An 18,447-nucleotide genomic window follows, 5' to 3' on the forward strand; every position below is an offset into this window, starting at 1 on the left:
CTGGTTCCCTTGTATTTATTGATGATGTGACTGCTGACAAAAGCAGCAGGATGAATTCTGAAGTGTTTCGGGCAATATTATCTGCTCATATTCAGCCAAATGCTTCAGAACTCATTGGAAGGCGCTTCACAGTGCAGATGGACAATGACCCGAAGCATACTGCGAAAGCAACCAATGAGTTTTTTAAGGCAAAGAAGTGGAATGTTATGCAATGGCCAAGTCAATCACCTGACCTGAATCCGATTGAACATGCATTTCACTTGCTGAAGACAAAATTGAAGGGAAAATGCCCCAAGAACAAGCAGGAACTGAAGACAGTTGCAGTAGAGGCCTGGCAGAGCATCACCAGGGATGAAACCCAGAGTCTGGTGATGTCTATGCGTTCCAGACTTCAGGCTGTAATTGACTGCAAAGGATTTGCAACCAAGTATTAAAAAGTGAAAGTTTGATTTATGATTGTTAGTGTGTCCCATTACTTTTGGTCCCTTAAAAAGTGGGAGGCACATATACAAACTGTTGTAATTCCTACACGGTTCACCTGATTTGGATGTAAATACCCTCAAATTAAAGCTGAAAGTCTGCAGTTAAAACACATCTTGTTCGTTTCATTTCAAATCCATTGTGGTGGTGTATAGTGCCAAAAAGGTAAGAATTGTGTCGATGTCCCAATATTTATGGACCTGACTGTATGTTTAACCGTTTGATTTTGTACACATTTTTTTTGTAACCATTACCTGACTTGTGGCGTCTGTCTTCTGAATTGACTGTTCTTTGGCTTTCCCCATGCTGATGGGTGACAAAGGGAATTTGCATGCGTTGCATTGCATGCGTTTGCATTGCATTTTTATACTCTCAGTCAAAAGATTACAAAAGACATTACTAAATAAAAAACATTGAAACATGCAAATGTAAATGTATTGACATATTTTTTCTATTTTATTAAGGGTGCCAATAATTCTGGAGCCCACTGTATCTGCTAACTTGTATTGTTTCTTTCCAGCACTGAAATGAACACAATAACACAGAATGTATCCCAAAGTTTTATTCTCTTAATGTGTTTTAAGTAGAAAATACATTACTTTTTTCATGTGATAACAGTCAACAGTACACCAAGCTATTTAATACTGAATACTGCCTCAAACAAGGAAAGCACTCGTTTTCTCAATCATGAGATTGTCACAGTTCAACCACTCAACAGTGTCAATTTATACATTACTGATGTGCACAAATTAATTGGACTGGACAGTTTCAGTTCCTATTGAAGCATATTTCAAAGTGCTGTGATGAGTGGCTGTGGCAGAGGTATAACTAAAACTTAAATCGAACATGGATTATCTTTATATGCTACTCAGCTGAAGACTGATCAACCTGGTAGACAAAATGTTATCATATCAATGTTACTGCATTGAATTCACTTTGCCACACTTTGGCTACATGGAGAAGTCCGTTTATCTAAAGTTTCAAGCAAAAGTTTTACAGTAAGGAAACTTAATGATCTAGTTTAAAGTTATCCTTGAATGGTGTCTTATTCCTAAAATAATAACAATAAAAAAGATAAATATCCAGGCACCTAGTTCCAAACATGCCACTTTGCATAATTGAATTCAAATCCGTTGGCAGGCCATCTGTTAAGGCCCTTAAAACACAGCAGACATCTCGTTCTGGAGCTTCACTGCAGCTTGTATCAAGTTACTGCCAGGAGTAATGAGCTGAAGGTGATGACCTCATTTCCTGTTTAATTCTTATGATCCTTTATCGCATTTTTTTTACACCTGTGTAAAAATATTAGGTAAGGGCATGTATCAAAGACACTAACATACTCGCTTTTAAAGAGAATGACACTTTGAAAGTGCATAAACAGCAGCTGTATTTATACATTAAATAAATGAGTATCTGAATCGGACCGGTTGCCATTTTATTTCATAGTCAGAGATCCTTTTTCTCTCTTCTGAGTGAAAGCAGCAAGGCCAGGCTGTAAACGCACAACTCCAGCCACCGAATGTGAGGGGAATGCACAATCAGTCTACATGGGAGCAGGTAGAATGAATAGCGATGAAGTGTTCGAGCTAAAGTGTTAATACTGCTTTCCGTCGACTGTGGGGCAGCTCACTTAGAAGTCATGGCCCTGACTGAAAATGGCCGTCTCGACACCCTTGAAAAAAAAAAAAAAAAAGATGTCGTTGATAAAATCGGCAGCCGTGACTGCACAAAAAATGATGTGATTATCGTGCAGTACGCTTCGAAAGGAACGGCCAGCGATGATAAAAACAGGAAGTGGCTCACACAGCGGGCTGATCCACAATGAGAGGCAAAGCCTGCCCGTAATCCTTCCCTCTCACCAGGGTGCACCATGGATTTCTGAAGGCTACAGCCATTTCAATATGGCTTGGGTTTAGGAGTAACAAACATTCACTTGTCAACGACAATGCTGATGACAAAATTGCAGAGAAAGCAGAATGCCACATTCAATATATGACGCACGTTTCTAACAGCCTGAGGTCGACCGGACCCAAGACCTCTCTCCTCTCGGACTGTAGTGGGATTCCCAGCCTGCAGCGACACTGATATCGTTAATCGCCAAACCAATGCTCTCCCAACGGTCCGTTTCCTCATAAAGCCACCCCGTGCTATTTTCTCCTTTAAAAACTAGGGGGGAAACAAGTTTTAGGACAAGGACGTGACCGCTCTGTCTCTGGGATGAGCAAGTGCTATAAATCTCCAGGCTGATTTGCTGGCTCAGCTCTAGCCAAGCCCCTCTCACTGACTGTGCCCTAAAACTGCAGTGAGACGGCGGGCAGAGACACGTTTAGAGACACGTTTAGAGACACTGCCGGAGGTGGCCCTGGTTTGTGGTCTCTACACTGGTGATACCATCTAGCTGAGTCAGCCCTGTGAGGGCAAGCGTTTGATAAACAGAAATGTAACAAAATGTCCATACAGCAGATTCAATAGCCTCAAAGGAGAACTGAGAACAGTGGTTTCTTTGCTGATAGTAGTTTATCAGTAGTATACTATACGCATGTGCATTAAGCATGAGAGGAAGCAAACATTTTCAACTCTGTTGTAGACCCACTCCATAGTGTTTCTATACATAGCCTACAGCAAGCCTTCTAGGAAGAGTGACATTTAAATGTAAACTACTGACCACACTTTTTGTGTATTTCTAACACCAGAAAGGAAAACATGACTGAAGTCCATCTACTAAACCCACTACAAGCACATCCGGCCACGAGAACTGAGGTAAACCATTGAGTTGAGGCATCTAGCCAATGATATCATTAGCACATATTAGTAGCTGGGCAAGTGTAATAAAACCGGAAGAGTCATATCCCAATGTAGTGCCAAAAAGGCAAACTTTCAGGTGAGTGTGCCAAGGTGAGACACAAAGTTTGCAAAACTTTAAATTAATATTATGTGAGAACACACAGATAAAGAGAACAGCCATACGAAATACATTAAGTGATATGAAACTATATACAGTAGACAAAGAAAGGAGGACAGTGTCTCCCCTAGGGAATGCAAAGCCAATATTTCCACTTCTGAGCTGTGCTCCCGGGCCGTCTCTGCCTGCACTGCCAAACATACCGTTCCTAACCGGGCACACAAGGAGCATCAACTCTGTTACAACATGGAGGATATTGTGTTCAAAGTGCTAATTTCAGATAATTACTTAACATGCACACCATTGGTTGTTAGCAATAATTCTAATACCCATAACATGGAAGGCTACACCCAGTCTGAATTAAACTGGCTGAAAATAAAATCACGATATCACATTAAGTATGGCAAATCAGAAGGTGGTTCAGTTTAAAGCAGGGCTCCTTAACCCTGGTCCTGGAGGGCAGTGATAAATGGTAGCAGTTGGTCACACAGTTAACTCGCCTCACCTGCTTTCTAGGGTCTGATTACAGGGTGAAAGTAAAAACCCGGCAAAGCTGTGGCCCTGCAGGTCTAGGGTTGGGTGGCCCTGGTTTAAAATGTAAAAGGACCCTGTATAGCGTCACGGTATAGGAGTAAAACCCAACCAAGTCTTTTTGGTAAGTAGCCACAGAGCTCCTGGCCTGCTTGCTGGGACGATGCAGACACCGGCTCTGAGAGGCTTTGCGATGTCTGTGGGTTGAGCAGGTGGCTCCAGGGGTTTCCATCGGGAGGTTCTGGTGAAGGCCTGGGGACACCACGGGAAGCAGCCGGGCGCCGCAGCCCCTTCTCCGGCGAGGGATTCCCATTGGCTGTGGAGGTGTGGGCAGAGGAACCGGCGGTGGCAAAGAAACGGGAAAAACACGACAGCCTTGGCGGTGGAGGCAACCGAGCGGAGGCAACCGCCGGCTCCAATCATTGAGGCCGAGAGAGAGAGAGAGACAGCCAATAGGATGCCAACGCTGCCCTCACTCAGTCTCCCTCTTTGGCATGGTGGGCGAGTCCAGGAACGACCTGAAAGAGCAAAGGGAAAGGGAGGAGGAAGGGTGACCTCATTCATCTGCTCACTAGTGTAGCAAGCTGTGTTTGATGCAAACCACCTCAGAGAAGCCAGCCTCCCCTGGTGTAAAATCCAGCTATGACCAGCTACCAGCGGTTTCTAAACATAGCTTGAGCTGGTCAAACCATGTTGAGTATGGAGCTGGTCTGAACTAGTCAACCATGTACCAACCGTTTCAAAACCTAGCTTGAGCTGTTTTTTCAAGCAGGGTCTAGATGGGTGCAAGGCAGTTGATGGAGGACAAGCTTCAACACCAATGAGCGAGTGCATTCACATGAAACCTAAAAAACCATAGAAACCGCAGAGAGAAAATGAAGGGGCTTGCATTTGAACAGTTAAAAGGAGTTCCAAATGGCGCAGGCTAAACTACAGCCTGCTGTGAGTCACGCAAGGGCAAGTTTGTTCTGAGCCTTTGCCATTAGCACATGCTATTAATACACCGATATAATAAGGAACTGTACTGGTGCCCTTATTAAATCTGTCATTTCCACAGATCAACTTGTGAAATGTGGGCCTCCGCCGAGATATCGAAGAATTAAAGAGGAAGTCTGAGCAACGTCAGAGCAAGTACTTGGAGGCTGCTTGACTTGGGCTACTGAGGAGGAGGAACTCACAATTTTGCCTCTCATATTCAACTATCCTGCATAAGATACAGGTGGACAAATCATTTATCTCTAGATCTGGCCTCCTGTTGGCCATTACTATTTAATTACAGACACTTAAATGGCTTCAGGTTCTCAATGTGCTGAATAATGTGTAAGTATGAGTGTCTACAGATTTAGGAGGAATGTAAAACGGGTAGTAAACACGGAGTGGAACAGTAATTATAAACATTAGCTGACATTTTTAGGTGCGAGGTTAAAAGTGTTGCATTTGTCTTTGCCGCAGTGGCAGTGCATTTACACGCATCTAAAGCAGAATATTAGCCACAGACTTGTTAGAGATTACATTCAACCTTATCTTCACTCTGTCATTCTGACTACACCTCACTGAAATGGTGTTAAATGCTACATGCTAATGGGAAGCTCCCAATAAACATCTCACTGCACAAAGATGTGGTTACCTCAGCTTGCTCTACGATTGGTGAAAATAAGCTGCCACCGCAGCCAGGTTACTGTGAGCAGGTGGACAAGCAAAAAGTAGGGGAGGAGCTTTATGGAGTTTTTGATATCGTTTCAAGTTTTATTGCTTCAGGCAGTTTTGTGTGGGATATTTCAGACATTTACAGAAGTTTCTGATGGCCTGCCAGCTATAAACACTATAAAAAATATATGTCCATATGTATAGGAAACATAACCCTGCCATAGTAAACTTTAAGAGTACTTTCTTGCTTTAGACCACAAACCCCCGAAAGTCTCTTCACCAGACATTGTAAAGCCAAGTGGTCATTAGAAACTTCCGCATGCATCTCCAGTATCCCACACTGCACATAAAACTGTCCGGGCCAATTGAACATCGACACTAAAACTGGAAGATTATCAAAAATGCCCGAAAGTGAATCCCTTTAACCCTTTTAACCGTGACAGTGGACTGCTTTCACACCACAAAGTGGGGCTTCAGCACACAGGAGGGGGGACTTGCATCCCCAGCAGAGTCTGAGCTTAAGATATACTTTATTGAACCCCATGGGGCGATTTCTCCTCTGCAATTCACCTATCCTAGTTACTTAGGAGCAGTGGGCAGCCACAGTGCAGCGCTAGTGGACTGACTCCAGTTCTGAGACCAGTGCCTTGGTCAAGGGCAACAGCAGGAGCACACCTAACCTGAAAGGCATGTCTTTCAATGTGGAAGGAAACTGGAGCACCCAGAGTAAACCCATGTGAACATGGGGAGAAATTGCAAACTCCACGCAGAGAGGATCTGGTTGGCTGGGATTTTCTAGGCGACAGCGCTAACCGCTACCCCACCGCGCTGCCAGAAGTGAGCGGGACGTAGCGGATGGGCCGAGCGGGCCCGGCTGACCTGGAGATGTGCGGGGGCCAGGTGGTGGTCACAGGCGTGGGCTGGGCACTGCTGGGGCTCATCAGCATGGCACTGTAGATGTTGGAGGCCACCACCAGGATGCAGAGCAGGATGGGTCCGATGATGGCCCCCTCCAGGCCCAGGTAGTAGGCTCCTCCGGCCACCGCCAGGCCTGTCAGGTAAGGGTGCCCGCCTCTGAGAGGGACACATGTCGCAGAGTCAGTCAACAACACCCAAAAACCAATAACAGCAACACTGACTGCTCTAATAATATCTGTAGCCTAGTGCAGGGTGCACAACTCCGGTCCTGGAGGGCCGATGTGCAAACTGGTTTTCGTTCCAACCAGTTACCATAATTTATTTTTCTGACAGCTCTAGAAATTATGCTGGTTCAGTCCTGTACTTGAGCACAGTGCAGTCTTTAGGATACCGTAGCAGTCTGAAGCTGTAGCGGGTGCATATACAAATGTCTGATCAAGACATTATTTAGCTAATTAAATAATTCAAGTAGGCACAAAATCCTGAAGTGGATCAGCCCTTGCTGTGCATTCCTGGCCTAGTGCCTGAGAACTACCTGTTGGTTCAAGCCCTGGAGTAGCCACAAGAAGATCTGCGCAGCTGTTAGACCACGGATGGGCAAGGCGGGCCGTATCCATTTCTGGATTTCAGACAAACTTCTGCTCTTAATGATTTAATTAGCCCAATTTACATGATCTGTCATTTATAGCCACATTCTGTAATATAAACAGCAGCTGATAAATGTTCTTGTCTTGTAGCATTTTATTGTGCGCTAATTTACGAGTGAATCGGTCATGGTGCACATTGGTAATTAGCTGACTGAGCCAGGGTAACAGGTGGCAGGGAAATCCTGCATACACACCGGCCCTCCAGGACTGGTGTTGCGCATCCCTGTGTTAGACCCTTGAACAAGGCCTTTAACCCCACATTTCTCCAGGGGGGATTGGCCCCTGCTTAGTCTAATCAATTGTAAGTTGCTGTGGATAAAAGCATCAGCTACATAACTAATGTAATGTACTGTAATGCAGAGGGTTGCAGGTGAGGATAGCTGCTCTACCCTGTGAGGCGGTATTTTACCTTTCCTCTGGCGATAACCCAAATGCTTGGTCATTGCAGAGCAAATTGTTATTCGCTGTAGTACTTGCCCAGTCAAATAAGTATGAAAAAGAATATTCCCCAATACACAAAGCTACTCATTAGTTATTACCCATTTTCAATGTGACAAAACTTATTAGTGTGCATTTGGTAGTATGGTGTTCTACATCCATTTCAAAATGCCATTCAGCAGTTTTGCTTGGGGGTTGTTCAGGTCTCCATTCTAATTATATGCAGGGTTTAATTTTTAATCAGCTTAAACATTGCTACTAAATAACTTTTTATGACTCGGGAACGGACAACACAACCCAAATAGAATTTGGAAATGCTTCAATAAAAAAACCTCCACAGCTCAGCTTGTCTGGTTCCCCCCCAGACCGGAGAACACAAGCCTACTTTATAGAAGCTGAGGCAGCCCGTGTACAGAGCACAGCCTATTAATATAAAGACGGACCCCTTTTTCCACCCCTTTTGCCATTACTCTTGTCCCTCTCTTTTTTCGTGTGCCCTCATTTTCACACAGACATCACTTGCTTCAACTCATTTATCCTCTTCTTTTCTTCTTCCTTCTCTCCCTTAATGGTTTTTTTGAACCGCGGCTATCCTGGCTGACCTTGCTAATAATAACATCTCTGTCTCTGATATCTCAGGCGCTCCATCAACACCCATTACTTCCCCTGATGTAACTTATCTCCTCATCTCAGAAGGCCAAATGGGGGTGGGGGAGGCTGTGAGGGTCCCTCTGGTGTGGGGTGTTGGGGGGGGGGGGGGGGTGGAGGTAACGAAACGGTCAATATATAGAATCTCCTCTCCACCTCAGATTTGTCCATTTATTTTTTTTGTAGTTTCCATCTCCCGAGAATTGGGTGACAGTGACACCTTACACCATACACTTTGTCACTCCAAGATGTACACAAAGCTGCACACACACACGCCTAAGAGCTTCTCACCCTGAAATGTCAGAGTATATGGCCGTGTCCACAAAGTATGTGGGCAGGAGGTGGCAGATGAGTAGCAGCACGGCCTTCACGCTCTCGCCCTGTGCCAGCCACAGGTCCAACACCGCCGGCAGTGCCGCCCAGTACGTGCCCAGGAAGGGCACTGCACCCAAAATGGCCGCCATGGCTGTGGGGAGAGAGAGAGAGAGAGAGAGAGAGAGAGAGAGAGAGAGAGAGAGAGAGAGAGAGGGAGGGAGGGGAAGGTGTGAGAAGTTGCAGGAGATAAGTGGGAAGATGGCTCCTGCACGCCAGAGGAAACGTGAGTGGCTCGGAGAGGAACAAACAAGCAACACGGTAACACACAGTAGTAAAGACCAAAAAACAAGTATTTTAGTCGTATGTTGAGACTTAAAATGGTATTTCTTAGCGAATGTACTATATGATGCTTATGAATGAGTTGTATGTCATCATGTTTGAGCCTTCAAACAAAGTGTTACCAAAATGTCACTTGTCATGCATATCATAGCTTAAAACAATTAGAGGAACAAGCATTTTCTACTTGAGAGAAAAAATAGATCTTATTACAAGACTAAAATGCTTATTAAGAGGTCATGTTTTGCAAAGCAATACTCTAAATACAAACCCACCACAACATTCCAGGCTATTTCCATTATATTACATTACATTATTGGCATCTTATCCAGAGCGACGTACAGTTGATTAGACTAAGCAGGAGACAATCCACCCCTGGAGCAATGCAGGGTTAAGGGCCTTGCTCAAGAGCCCAATGGCTGTGCGGATCTTATTGTGGCTACACCGGGATTAGAACCACCGACCTTGCGCCTCCCAGTCATTTACCTTAACCACTACGCTACAGGCCGCCCATTTCCCCAGCGCTACCGTTGTGAGATCCGCAGAGGTTGCCATGGCACTCGTCGTTGCTTTCGATACCCGTTCCTGCTCTCATATTGTTTAAGAGCTGCAGGACAACAGCGGGAGCAGTACCGGACCGTGCGCAGGCTGGCCGGCTCCCCGGGGTCAGGGGTCAGGGGTCAGGGGTCAGGACCTCCTCCGCCCGGCGCGTGTGGAGCAGACGCTGCCCCCTGCTGGGAGTCACCCTGCCGGTCGCCACGCGAGACCTCTGTACCCTCCCCGCGCAGACCGCCAACCCCGGAACAGATGGCCACCTCCCCCGAGAGGGAGGGGGGCGGTCGCCATGGACGCGGCACGAGTGCGAGCAGATGGCAGAACGGTTAACCAAGGGAGATCCACGGAGCTGGGGTACGGGGCGACCATCGGCGTTTCAGGTAGCAGCCTCACTACCTGCTCCTCCTGGCTCCCGTTGGAGAACAAAAGCCTCAGCCCGTAACCACCTCCATCTTTGAAAATAACAGGGCGGACGAACAAAAGCAGTCTCTTCAGGGAAGCACCGGTTATGTCACCATTGGGGCCTAGAGGGGCCATCGCTGGCAACTTGGATCACAGCCACGGCCTGGGTCAGTACCGAGAAAGGGAGAGGGGGGGGGGGGTGGCGTGGGGTTCCCTAGGGCTCAGGTACGGGCGACCGATCTGTACCCAGTCTCTGTGGGAAGGGAGATTATCGGCGGGGCTCCAGGCCCAGCCAGACCGTTGCGGTGGAGGAGAGCACGTGAGACCCGGAGGGATAGTGGGAGGCCTTGCTGGGATTCAATAAGAGGGAGGGAAACTAGAGGGCTGCTCAGACAAAATGTCCGCTTCCCTGCAAAGCCCGCCTGCTGCTCCCGACTCCCCCTCATTGGATTAGGCGCCGTTGCTGGGATTCAGCAGAATGCAAGCTCTCCCACTCCACAGGTGCTCTTTATTAAATATCCCCCCGGACACCACAGCTCAAGCCCCTGCCCTCTGAAGGTCAAAACCACCCATGTTCCATATGTGACCGAAATGATAACGGTCCACTCACGTGGCCCTCCCCACCAGATACGTTTCACATCTGCAGCCAAGAAACCATCGGCCAAGGAAGCATATCACATATTGACATAGTTTGAAATTATGGGTACATACCGAGCCATTTTTAATTCATGTTCTACATCCCACAGACGTAATTATATAAATCTGTTCAAACTAGGGCAACTGAATGGAAGCCAACAGTTTGAGTGATATAGCAAAATCCCCCATTTCAAGGTCCAAAGAACAGTCTCTTCCTCCTTTCTGCTGCCTGAGGACCGTATTTAGTGCTCTGTGAGAAGCTGCCAGTAATGGCACTCACCCTCGGTCTGATAACCGTTGGTCCCAAACTGCACAGCTCTGGTTAAAATGGAGGAAAGAGATACAGCCTCTTTAAGAAGCTCTCTTCCGTGTCCTGGTGTTTACCTTTTGCAAACACCCTCAGACTTTCTGATTCTCCTTTTCTCCATTTTAGGTCTCACTCGTCTCTGCAATTCACACCCCTGTATTCTCTTGTTTCATTCACACTGAAGACACGAAAGACACATTAACAGCTACAGCATGTAAAATATTCCCTCAATATTTTTAAAAGTTCCCTGAGAAGACAGTACTGTACAACATAGGCCCTGGCACTTTTATATTGTACAGTAATGATAATACAATTTCTTTTTGGCAACAAGTCTTTTGCCGAGAGGTGGAAACTTAATTATGATTTATTAAGAGCAGATTCTGTGTGTTGTGGTTGCAGGCTAATGACCCCAGCATAGTTACAACAGTGAATAATTTGGTTATTGTGTTTATAAAGGAAGGGTTAATACTGACTATTACAGTTAATATTTTGGATATTTGCAGATTATAGATGGCACAATTAATATATGCAACATCAACTGGGCTAAATTTCAACCCTTTCCCACTGCCTATTTGAGCTGTTACATTACACCAGCATTTCCAAGAAAATGTTTTTCAAACACAGTTCTGAGATCCTCCAGTAAAACTTTAGTTTGACTTCAGTTGCACCTCCGACTGATGTTATTTCAGCAAAACCTTGAGACGAGTGGACTCTGAAGTTTAAACAGCGGAAACCGTATCCAGACGCTCACCTGAGGGGATGAAGACGATGTTGATGCCGAAAATGGTGTGCGTCAGCCAGGTGTAGAGGCCGTAGAACCCGGCCATCTTCAGAGAGGCGTCAAACACACCTCTGTGGGGAAAAACACATGCATGTACACGTGCGGGCTGACAGTACCACACACAAACACACATACAGCAGCTGCACAAACACAGGCACATACACGCAGGCCAACTAGCGTGCGCTTGCGGACGTACACATACGCAAACCCATATGTAAGCAGTAAGCGAGCGCTAAGATGGAGGTATGCTACTTCTACCTCGTCACGTGCAGAGGGCTCCAGAATTATTGGCACCCAAGATAAATATGCACAAAAAACTGCTGTAAACTAAAAAAATAATACAGTTATTGACATAAGCTATTACTTACTTTCCACAATTATTGGAATCCCTGGTTTAAGACTTTGTGCAAACACCCCTAGCAAAGAAGACAGCCATGAGTCTTTTCCCATAATTTGTGACAAAAACAGGGATTTTTGACCTTTCAACATCATTGATATCCTTGGGATACCCCCCTCTTCAGTTCAGACCACAGGTTTTTCATGAGATTTATGTCTGGAGACTGAGACGGCCATCGCAGAACACGGTTGCTGTTTTTACTTAACTTTACTTTCTGTGACATTTTTTTGATGTACTGAACAGCAGATTTAAACTGAAGGAGGAAAATAATACGGCTAACAGGCCTTTTTCCATTTGTGATTTGTTTTGGTTTCAGACACGGAACAGATACACAGAAGTGTCACCATCACATCTTCCTAAACACAGCCCCGCGCGCTGCCAAATGCTCCGCTCTCGCTGCCAAGCAGAGCTGCCTACAGTCAAGACATACGGCTCGGAGGAAAACGTATGGGGAGACGGAGAGAGGGAGGAAGAGAGAGAATGATTAAGACGCTGAGAAATAAAAAAAAAGGAAGGAGAGAGAGATGAGAGAGAGAGGAGAAAGAGAGATGAGAGAGAGAGAGAGAGAGGAGAAAGAGAGATGGGAGAAAGACAAAGAAAGAGAGGGGGGAAAGAAAAAAGCGATGGAAAGAGAGAGAGAGAAAGAAAAGGAGAAAGACAGAGACAGAAAGAGAGATGGGAAGGCAGAATTGAGGAATGAGCTCAGCTCCTCTGTGCAACCTGCTTGTGAAGTGAGCACTAAACAATGCCGGCTTCATTCCATTAAACACATGACACGCTGTCTGATGAAATGCGTTTAAAAATCCTTGCCAGAGCAGACCCGGCACAGTATGTGCCTGAATGTTTACTTAGACCGTTTTTTTTTTTCGCTGGAGACTAATTTCAGGTAGATGACTTAAAAAAAAAATCCTACTGTGTCACTGGCAGCCTCTCCTCTCTCAGTTCATTTCCCTCCTCCCCCCTCCCTCGCTCCCTCCTCCTTTCTCTCCTTGGCGATGTCTGCAGCTCATCTTTAATAAAAGGTGGTCAATTCAACTGCAGCTGTGTCCCGTGGGCACTCGAATCGATCGTAGGAGAGGCCGGGTGCAGGCACGCTGAGGGGAGAAGAGGGGGGCGACGGACTCCCCAGCGCGCTTTTCAATTACGGAGCGCAGTGTGAGCCTCTGTCCTCCCGGGTGTGGCGAGTTAGCGTATCCCCGTCAGTCAAAAGCGCCGCAGGGCTACAGCGTGACCCTCAAACCCGCCAATAGAGGCTCATCCTGGCACCGTGCTCGTTCTATATTAAACACTTCCTGCCGAATCTCAGCGAGAGCCCAGCTCGTAAGGAGGGGGTATGGAGAGAACAGAAACGGCATTATTACGCCCGGGAAGTAACACCTCTGAATCAACGTGTCTTGCACACCACCATCTCCTCCCCTACACAGAAAATAAAAAAACCTCTGTAAAATTTCAGTGAGGAAAACAAGTCCTAGAGGAGACTGATTAAAATAAAAACAACAATTCATTTTATGTGTAAAAATGAAATGAAGTGCGATTAATTTCTCTGTTGTTGATGTTGAGTGCGCTTATCTGGAATAAAAATGGTTGCAAAGCCTTAAAATACACTCTGGGATGTAGAACATGTCCGTGTGGCTGAATCAGGATTGCTAATCTATCCAGTGTGACCCGAGATACCCTCGTCGGGAGTAAGCCTTGAATCTTTACAATCTTTGTTCCAACCCTGCTCACGAGCGACTGCCTCCTCTGTCATAGCGATTCTGTTGATGTGATTTATTTAAACAAGCGCAGGGGTAGCGACTGGTGCAACTCCTTAGCCTTTCGAGAAACTATGGCTGTCCTCCTCCCCCGGCAACACCTGGCGAAAGTCAACTGCGAAATTCCCTAATTAAACCTTTGCTTGGCTGAGCCAGCCCTGCTTAAAAGCTTCAACCGATTACAAATATATATTCCAGTGGAGGGATCTGTAAAATCAAACTCGCTCCTCGAGAGTATGTCAACAGCACCCTCTACAGGCCAGAAAAAGGGATTACAATGGGCCTTCAGGAAAGCTATGCTTCAACATAATTTGTGGTTTCAGGTGGTCAAGGAAGACATTGGCACAAAGAACATCGCCAGTAGTCTGAACACATTCCGTTAGAGCAAAAACACTTTTTACCTGTTTTGCGTGACACTTCTTTTGATTCGAAACATGAAAGTTAAGCCACTTATCTCATGCAAACAATCTTTTCAAAGTGTTGGTATTGTTAGATTAATAATTACATTTTTTTAAATGTATTTTCTTCAGGCAGGTAGAAGCATTAGTTAGCGTTACTCTGTCACAATTTCCCCTTCTGTATTTATTTGCTGGTGGTACACAAAGGTTTGAAATAATTTGCACACATTTGATCAGCTCAGAGAGCTGACAGATGGTAGACAGCCAGGCTGAGAATATAATGGGGTGGTACAGCATTATAGACCTGTATAAATATGCACTACATTGTGCAAAGCTGTACATTTCTCCTTAAAAAACATTAGTTCCCATACTTGGTAATGAGCAAAGGAGAAATGGTATCGATGCATCTCCATTTACAGTATAACCCTGATTTCTAAGCTCTAGATCGGCGGCTGAAATTGCAGTAGCTTCGCACAAAAGCTCCCAGCCCCAATATCACCTTTGTTAATCCTGCCCACTCCCTTACTTTCACCTTCTTCAAAAAATGAATTGGCTGCCATTCAGATATCCTGTAAAAAGCAACTTGTGTGGTTTACATATGTATGGCTTGTAAAAATCACTGCGAAACCTTTTTGCAGTTGGATTTAAGGAAAATGTCTCAAGGTCATAGCAGTCGCCTTGTTATTATTGGTAATAAACCCCGTTCCCGGCACTACTGCTAGGGAGTGCGAATGAAAGCACAGATGTGATCAGCATTCTGTAGGTGTTCAATGACCTACGGTATGCACTTATTGTACATTGCTTTGGATATAAGTGTCCGTATCACTATTTTAAAGCCTGTTAATTACATAGTACTTGTAATTAAATACCAGGAACTACTTAGATTTCAGACGCAAGTACTGGCTGTAAAATATACTTACACTTGCCGTATCTAATTAACAGGCTACGAAAGATGTGGTTACCAAAGCATCTGCCAAATAAGTAATGTAATGTAATGTGTGTGCTTCGCTGAACTAACCTTATGGCCTCTTCCACAGACTGGCCCACGATGTTTGAAGAGGGTCCGGACTGGGACAGGGGTGTCAGGCTGATCACCCACTTGACCGGCTTATAGTACTCTCCACTGGAGCTCAGCAGGTAGAAGAGGGTGGTGAGAAAGATCACCTGTAACAGGAAAGAGAGAGTCAGAGCCAACGGCTGACCCTGCTGCAGAGCTGGGGATACCACGGAAATGTCTTATTCTGGTCCACATGGGGGAGACAAACCCCATACAGTCTGCTCTGGCGAAACAATGGGCCGGCCAACTTAATCTACACAGGAAGTCACATGGGCAAACTTGTGAGAAGTGTAGGCAGCAGTCTACCATGGCCAGTTACACACAAACAGAAGGAGCTAGAGGAAAGGATTGTGACAACTGGCATTTACTCATTATGGGGAGGCTGGTTTGAAAAATGATTGTTCAAGCCTGTTTGGCAACACAAGATCTTGTCATGCTCACTAGAATGATTTGAATGCACTAATAATTTTAGATAGATACAGAGAGAAAGAGAGAGAGAGTGAGAGAGAGAGCGAGAGCGCGCGCGCGCGAGAGAGAGAGGGGGAGAGAGAGAGAGAGAGAGGGAGAGAGAGAGAGACAGAGAGACAGAGACAGAGACACAGAGCAAAAGGAAGGAATAGTACAGTCACAAATCAGGAGAAACAGACCCAGGACAGCGAGTGGCACACAGAGTGAAAGGGGATTACAGACACACCCAGAGCAGGCTGCAGCACGCGGAGCGAGAGAGAGATCTCACCAGAGACAGGACGAAGTTGAGCAGGGCCGTGCCGCTGTGGAAGAGCACGGTGAGCAGTGTGGTGGTGGTGGAGATCAGCAGGCCCACGTTACGGCTCATCACCACCCACAGGGACTCCAGGATCTGCACCATCATCAGTAATGCATTAGCAAACCACCAAACACAACACACTACCACCATACATTACCATCCTGCCACCAAACACAACACACTACCAACATACATTACCATCCTGCTACCAAACACAACACACTACCAACATGCATCACCATCCTGCCACCAAACACAACACACTACCACCATACATTACAATCCTGCCACCAAACACAACACACTACCACCATACATTACCATCCTGCCACCAAACACAAAACACCACAACATACATTACCATCCAGCCACCAAACACAAAACACCACACCATACATTACCACACTGCAGCCAAACACAACACACTACCACCATACATTACCACACTGCAGCCAAATACAACACACCACAACATACATTACCACACTGCAGCCAAACACAACACACTACCACCAACCAGCAACACATTACCAAACACTTACATTACATTAATGGAATTTGGCAGATGCTCTTATCCAGAGCGACGTACAGTTGATTAGACTAAGCAGGAGACAACCCTCCCCTGGTGCAATGCAGGGTTAAGGGCCTTGCTCAATGGCCCAACGGCTGTGCGGATCTTATTGTGGCTACACTGGGGAACCACCGACCTTGCGGGTCCCAGTCATGTACCTTAATGTTCCACATGTAAATATTGAGCTAGGCAAAACAAATTACTTTATATACTATTACTAAATTATTTTATTACTATGCCCCCTACAAATGAAATTAATTACAAAAGACGTTAAAATGAGAATTTGATTCCACTAGAATGTTAAAGCCCTAAACGGTAATCTTTTTAACCCTATCCACTTCACCCCCTTCTGCTTGATCAAATTATGTGTTGTTAATTGGCTCTAATTTGAAAAGCAGGGCGATGAAACCCCAGCCTCCCCCTCTCCACTATCACGGTTTACAACCATGAGGTCGCCACAGACTCAGGCAATAAAAGGCATATTCTAACAATCCTTGATACCATTTCTCTATAATCATGTTCCAATACAAGAACAAAAATATACAATTTAGAAGTCACATGGGTAAACACATTGTCTTTTTTTTCTTAGCTCACTTCTATTGTACGTCCGGCAGACATATTTCTGGTTTGGTAGAAATAAAAAAATGTTTTTTATAAGTTCAATTATTTGATAGACATATTTATTGAACCAAACATCCAACCTGGTTATGAAGGTATAACTGTTTTCTAACTGAACGGATTACGAAATAAACGTAAACGTTAGCCATTTTCTAGAAAACTATATTTTTGTCGGGACTATACCTAAACAAATGTCTTCTTGAACTGCTTCGTGGTGTTGCGTAAATACTTGCTAGGTAATTTCAGTCCCAAACCAATGTAAAACATGGCAAGCTTCTTGTACGGGGTTTCCTACCCTTTCCAACAAGGTATAAAGTGTCATATACAGGTTACGGACAGTTTAGAAATATGGCTGCATTCACATAGCAGAATTAATAAGCAGAGTGTGTAAATATGCAACTTGCTATACATAAATCTGTAACGTTAATTGTAGTGGCTAACAAGGCAACCGGGGCTCTGGTTAACCTAATTTTGAAATAAATTTACATTGTAAAATGTGATGCAGCTTGGTGAGAAAGCATTTAATGCAAGTAATCCTTTTTGGAGAGCTTTTTGGACACTTTGGGCACACTTCATAAAAACATAGGGTTAATGCTAATGTTAATGTTAATGTCTGAAATATGGTGTTTGTATACATGTTTTACACCTGACTGTAAGCAGGTATCTCTCAAAAAAGGGCTTTTCATCTCAACAAGACTACCTGCTTAAATAAAGGGCATAATAGTAAGTAAACATAAGTAAAATACATATAAAATGAGCACCATATGAACCTGGAAGGACTAGGCAACACGTTCGTTCACAGTTCCATTCGGACAGTAGTTTGGTGGAGGCGCAGCTCACCGAGATCAGCGTCTCGATGTTCTCCTGCACAAAGGAGGCGATGTCCTGCCAGTCCAGCATGTCCCCCAGCCAGCTGGTCTGACGGTGCGGGTGGAGCCTGAGTATTCGGTGACGGCCAGTGTGGGTCGCGTTCTGCACAACAGCCCGGGACAGACACCCGCTACATTAATATCCATGAATGCTATGCCCTTCCCACAGCTTCAAGTGGTTATGATCTATAGATGGATGATTGATAGATAGATCTTTACAGTGCTTCAAAGCACTTTTCAGAGATGAGGGGAAAACTTGCCTCAACCACCACCAACGTGTAGCACCCAACAGGGTGATGCATGGCTACCATTCAGCTGCCACTAGCTGAGGTGGAGGGAGTGTTTTTGCAAACTGAATCAGCGGATGATTAGGTGGCAGCTTTAATGACCACAGTGAGTCAGGGCCTTGGTTAAACATCTCATCAAAAAGACAGCATCTCCTACAGCACAGGGTCCCCATCAACTTAGCTTCAG

The 18,447-nt window shown here is 45.3% G+C and overlaps 1 protein-coding gene across 2 annotated transcripts in view; it reads right to left on the reverse strand.

Moving 5' to 3' along the window:
• Positions 1–1,027: 1,027 nt before the first annotated feature.
• tmem245 (transmembrane protein 245) overlaps positions 1,028–18,447 on the reverse strand; it is a 34,067-nt gene continuing 16,647 nt past the window's right edge. For both annotated transcript variants that reach the window (XM_061252691.1, XM_061252699.1), the window contains 7 exons: positions 17,945–18,076; positions 15,886–16,008; positions 15,111–15,256; positions 11,514–11,614; positions 8,503–8,677; positions 6,440–6,634; positions 1,028–4,431 (listed from right to left, as the gene is read on the reverse strand). In XM_061252691.1, the coding sequence (XP_061108675.1) occupies positions 4,386–4,431; positions 6,440–6,634; positions 8,503–8,677; positions 11,514–11,614; positions 15,111–15,256; positions 15,886–16,008; positions 17,945–18,076 (918 nt within the window). In that variant the 3' untranslated portion in view covers positions 1,028–4,385. The remainder of the gene's footprint in view (positions 4,432–6,439; positions 6,635–8,502; positions 8,678–11,513; positions 11,615–15,110; positions 15,257–15,885; positions 16,009–17,944; positions 18,077–18,447) is intronic.

The sequence above is a fragment of the Conger conger genome, chromosome 1 (genome assembly GCF_963514075.1).
Source record: "Conger conger chromosome 1, fConCon1.1, whole genome shotgun sequence".
NCBI classification, from domain to species: domain Eukaryota; kingdom Metazoa; phylum Chordata; class Actinopteri; order Anguilliformes; family Congridae; genus Conger; species Conger conger.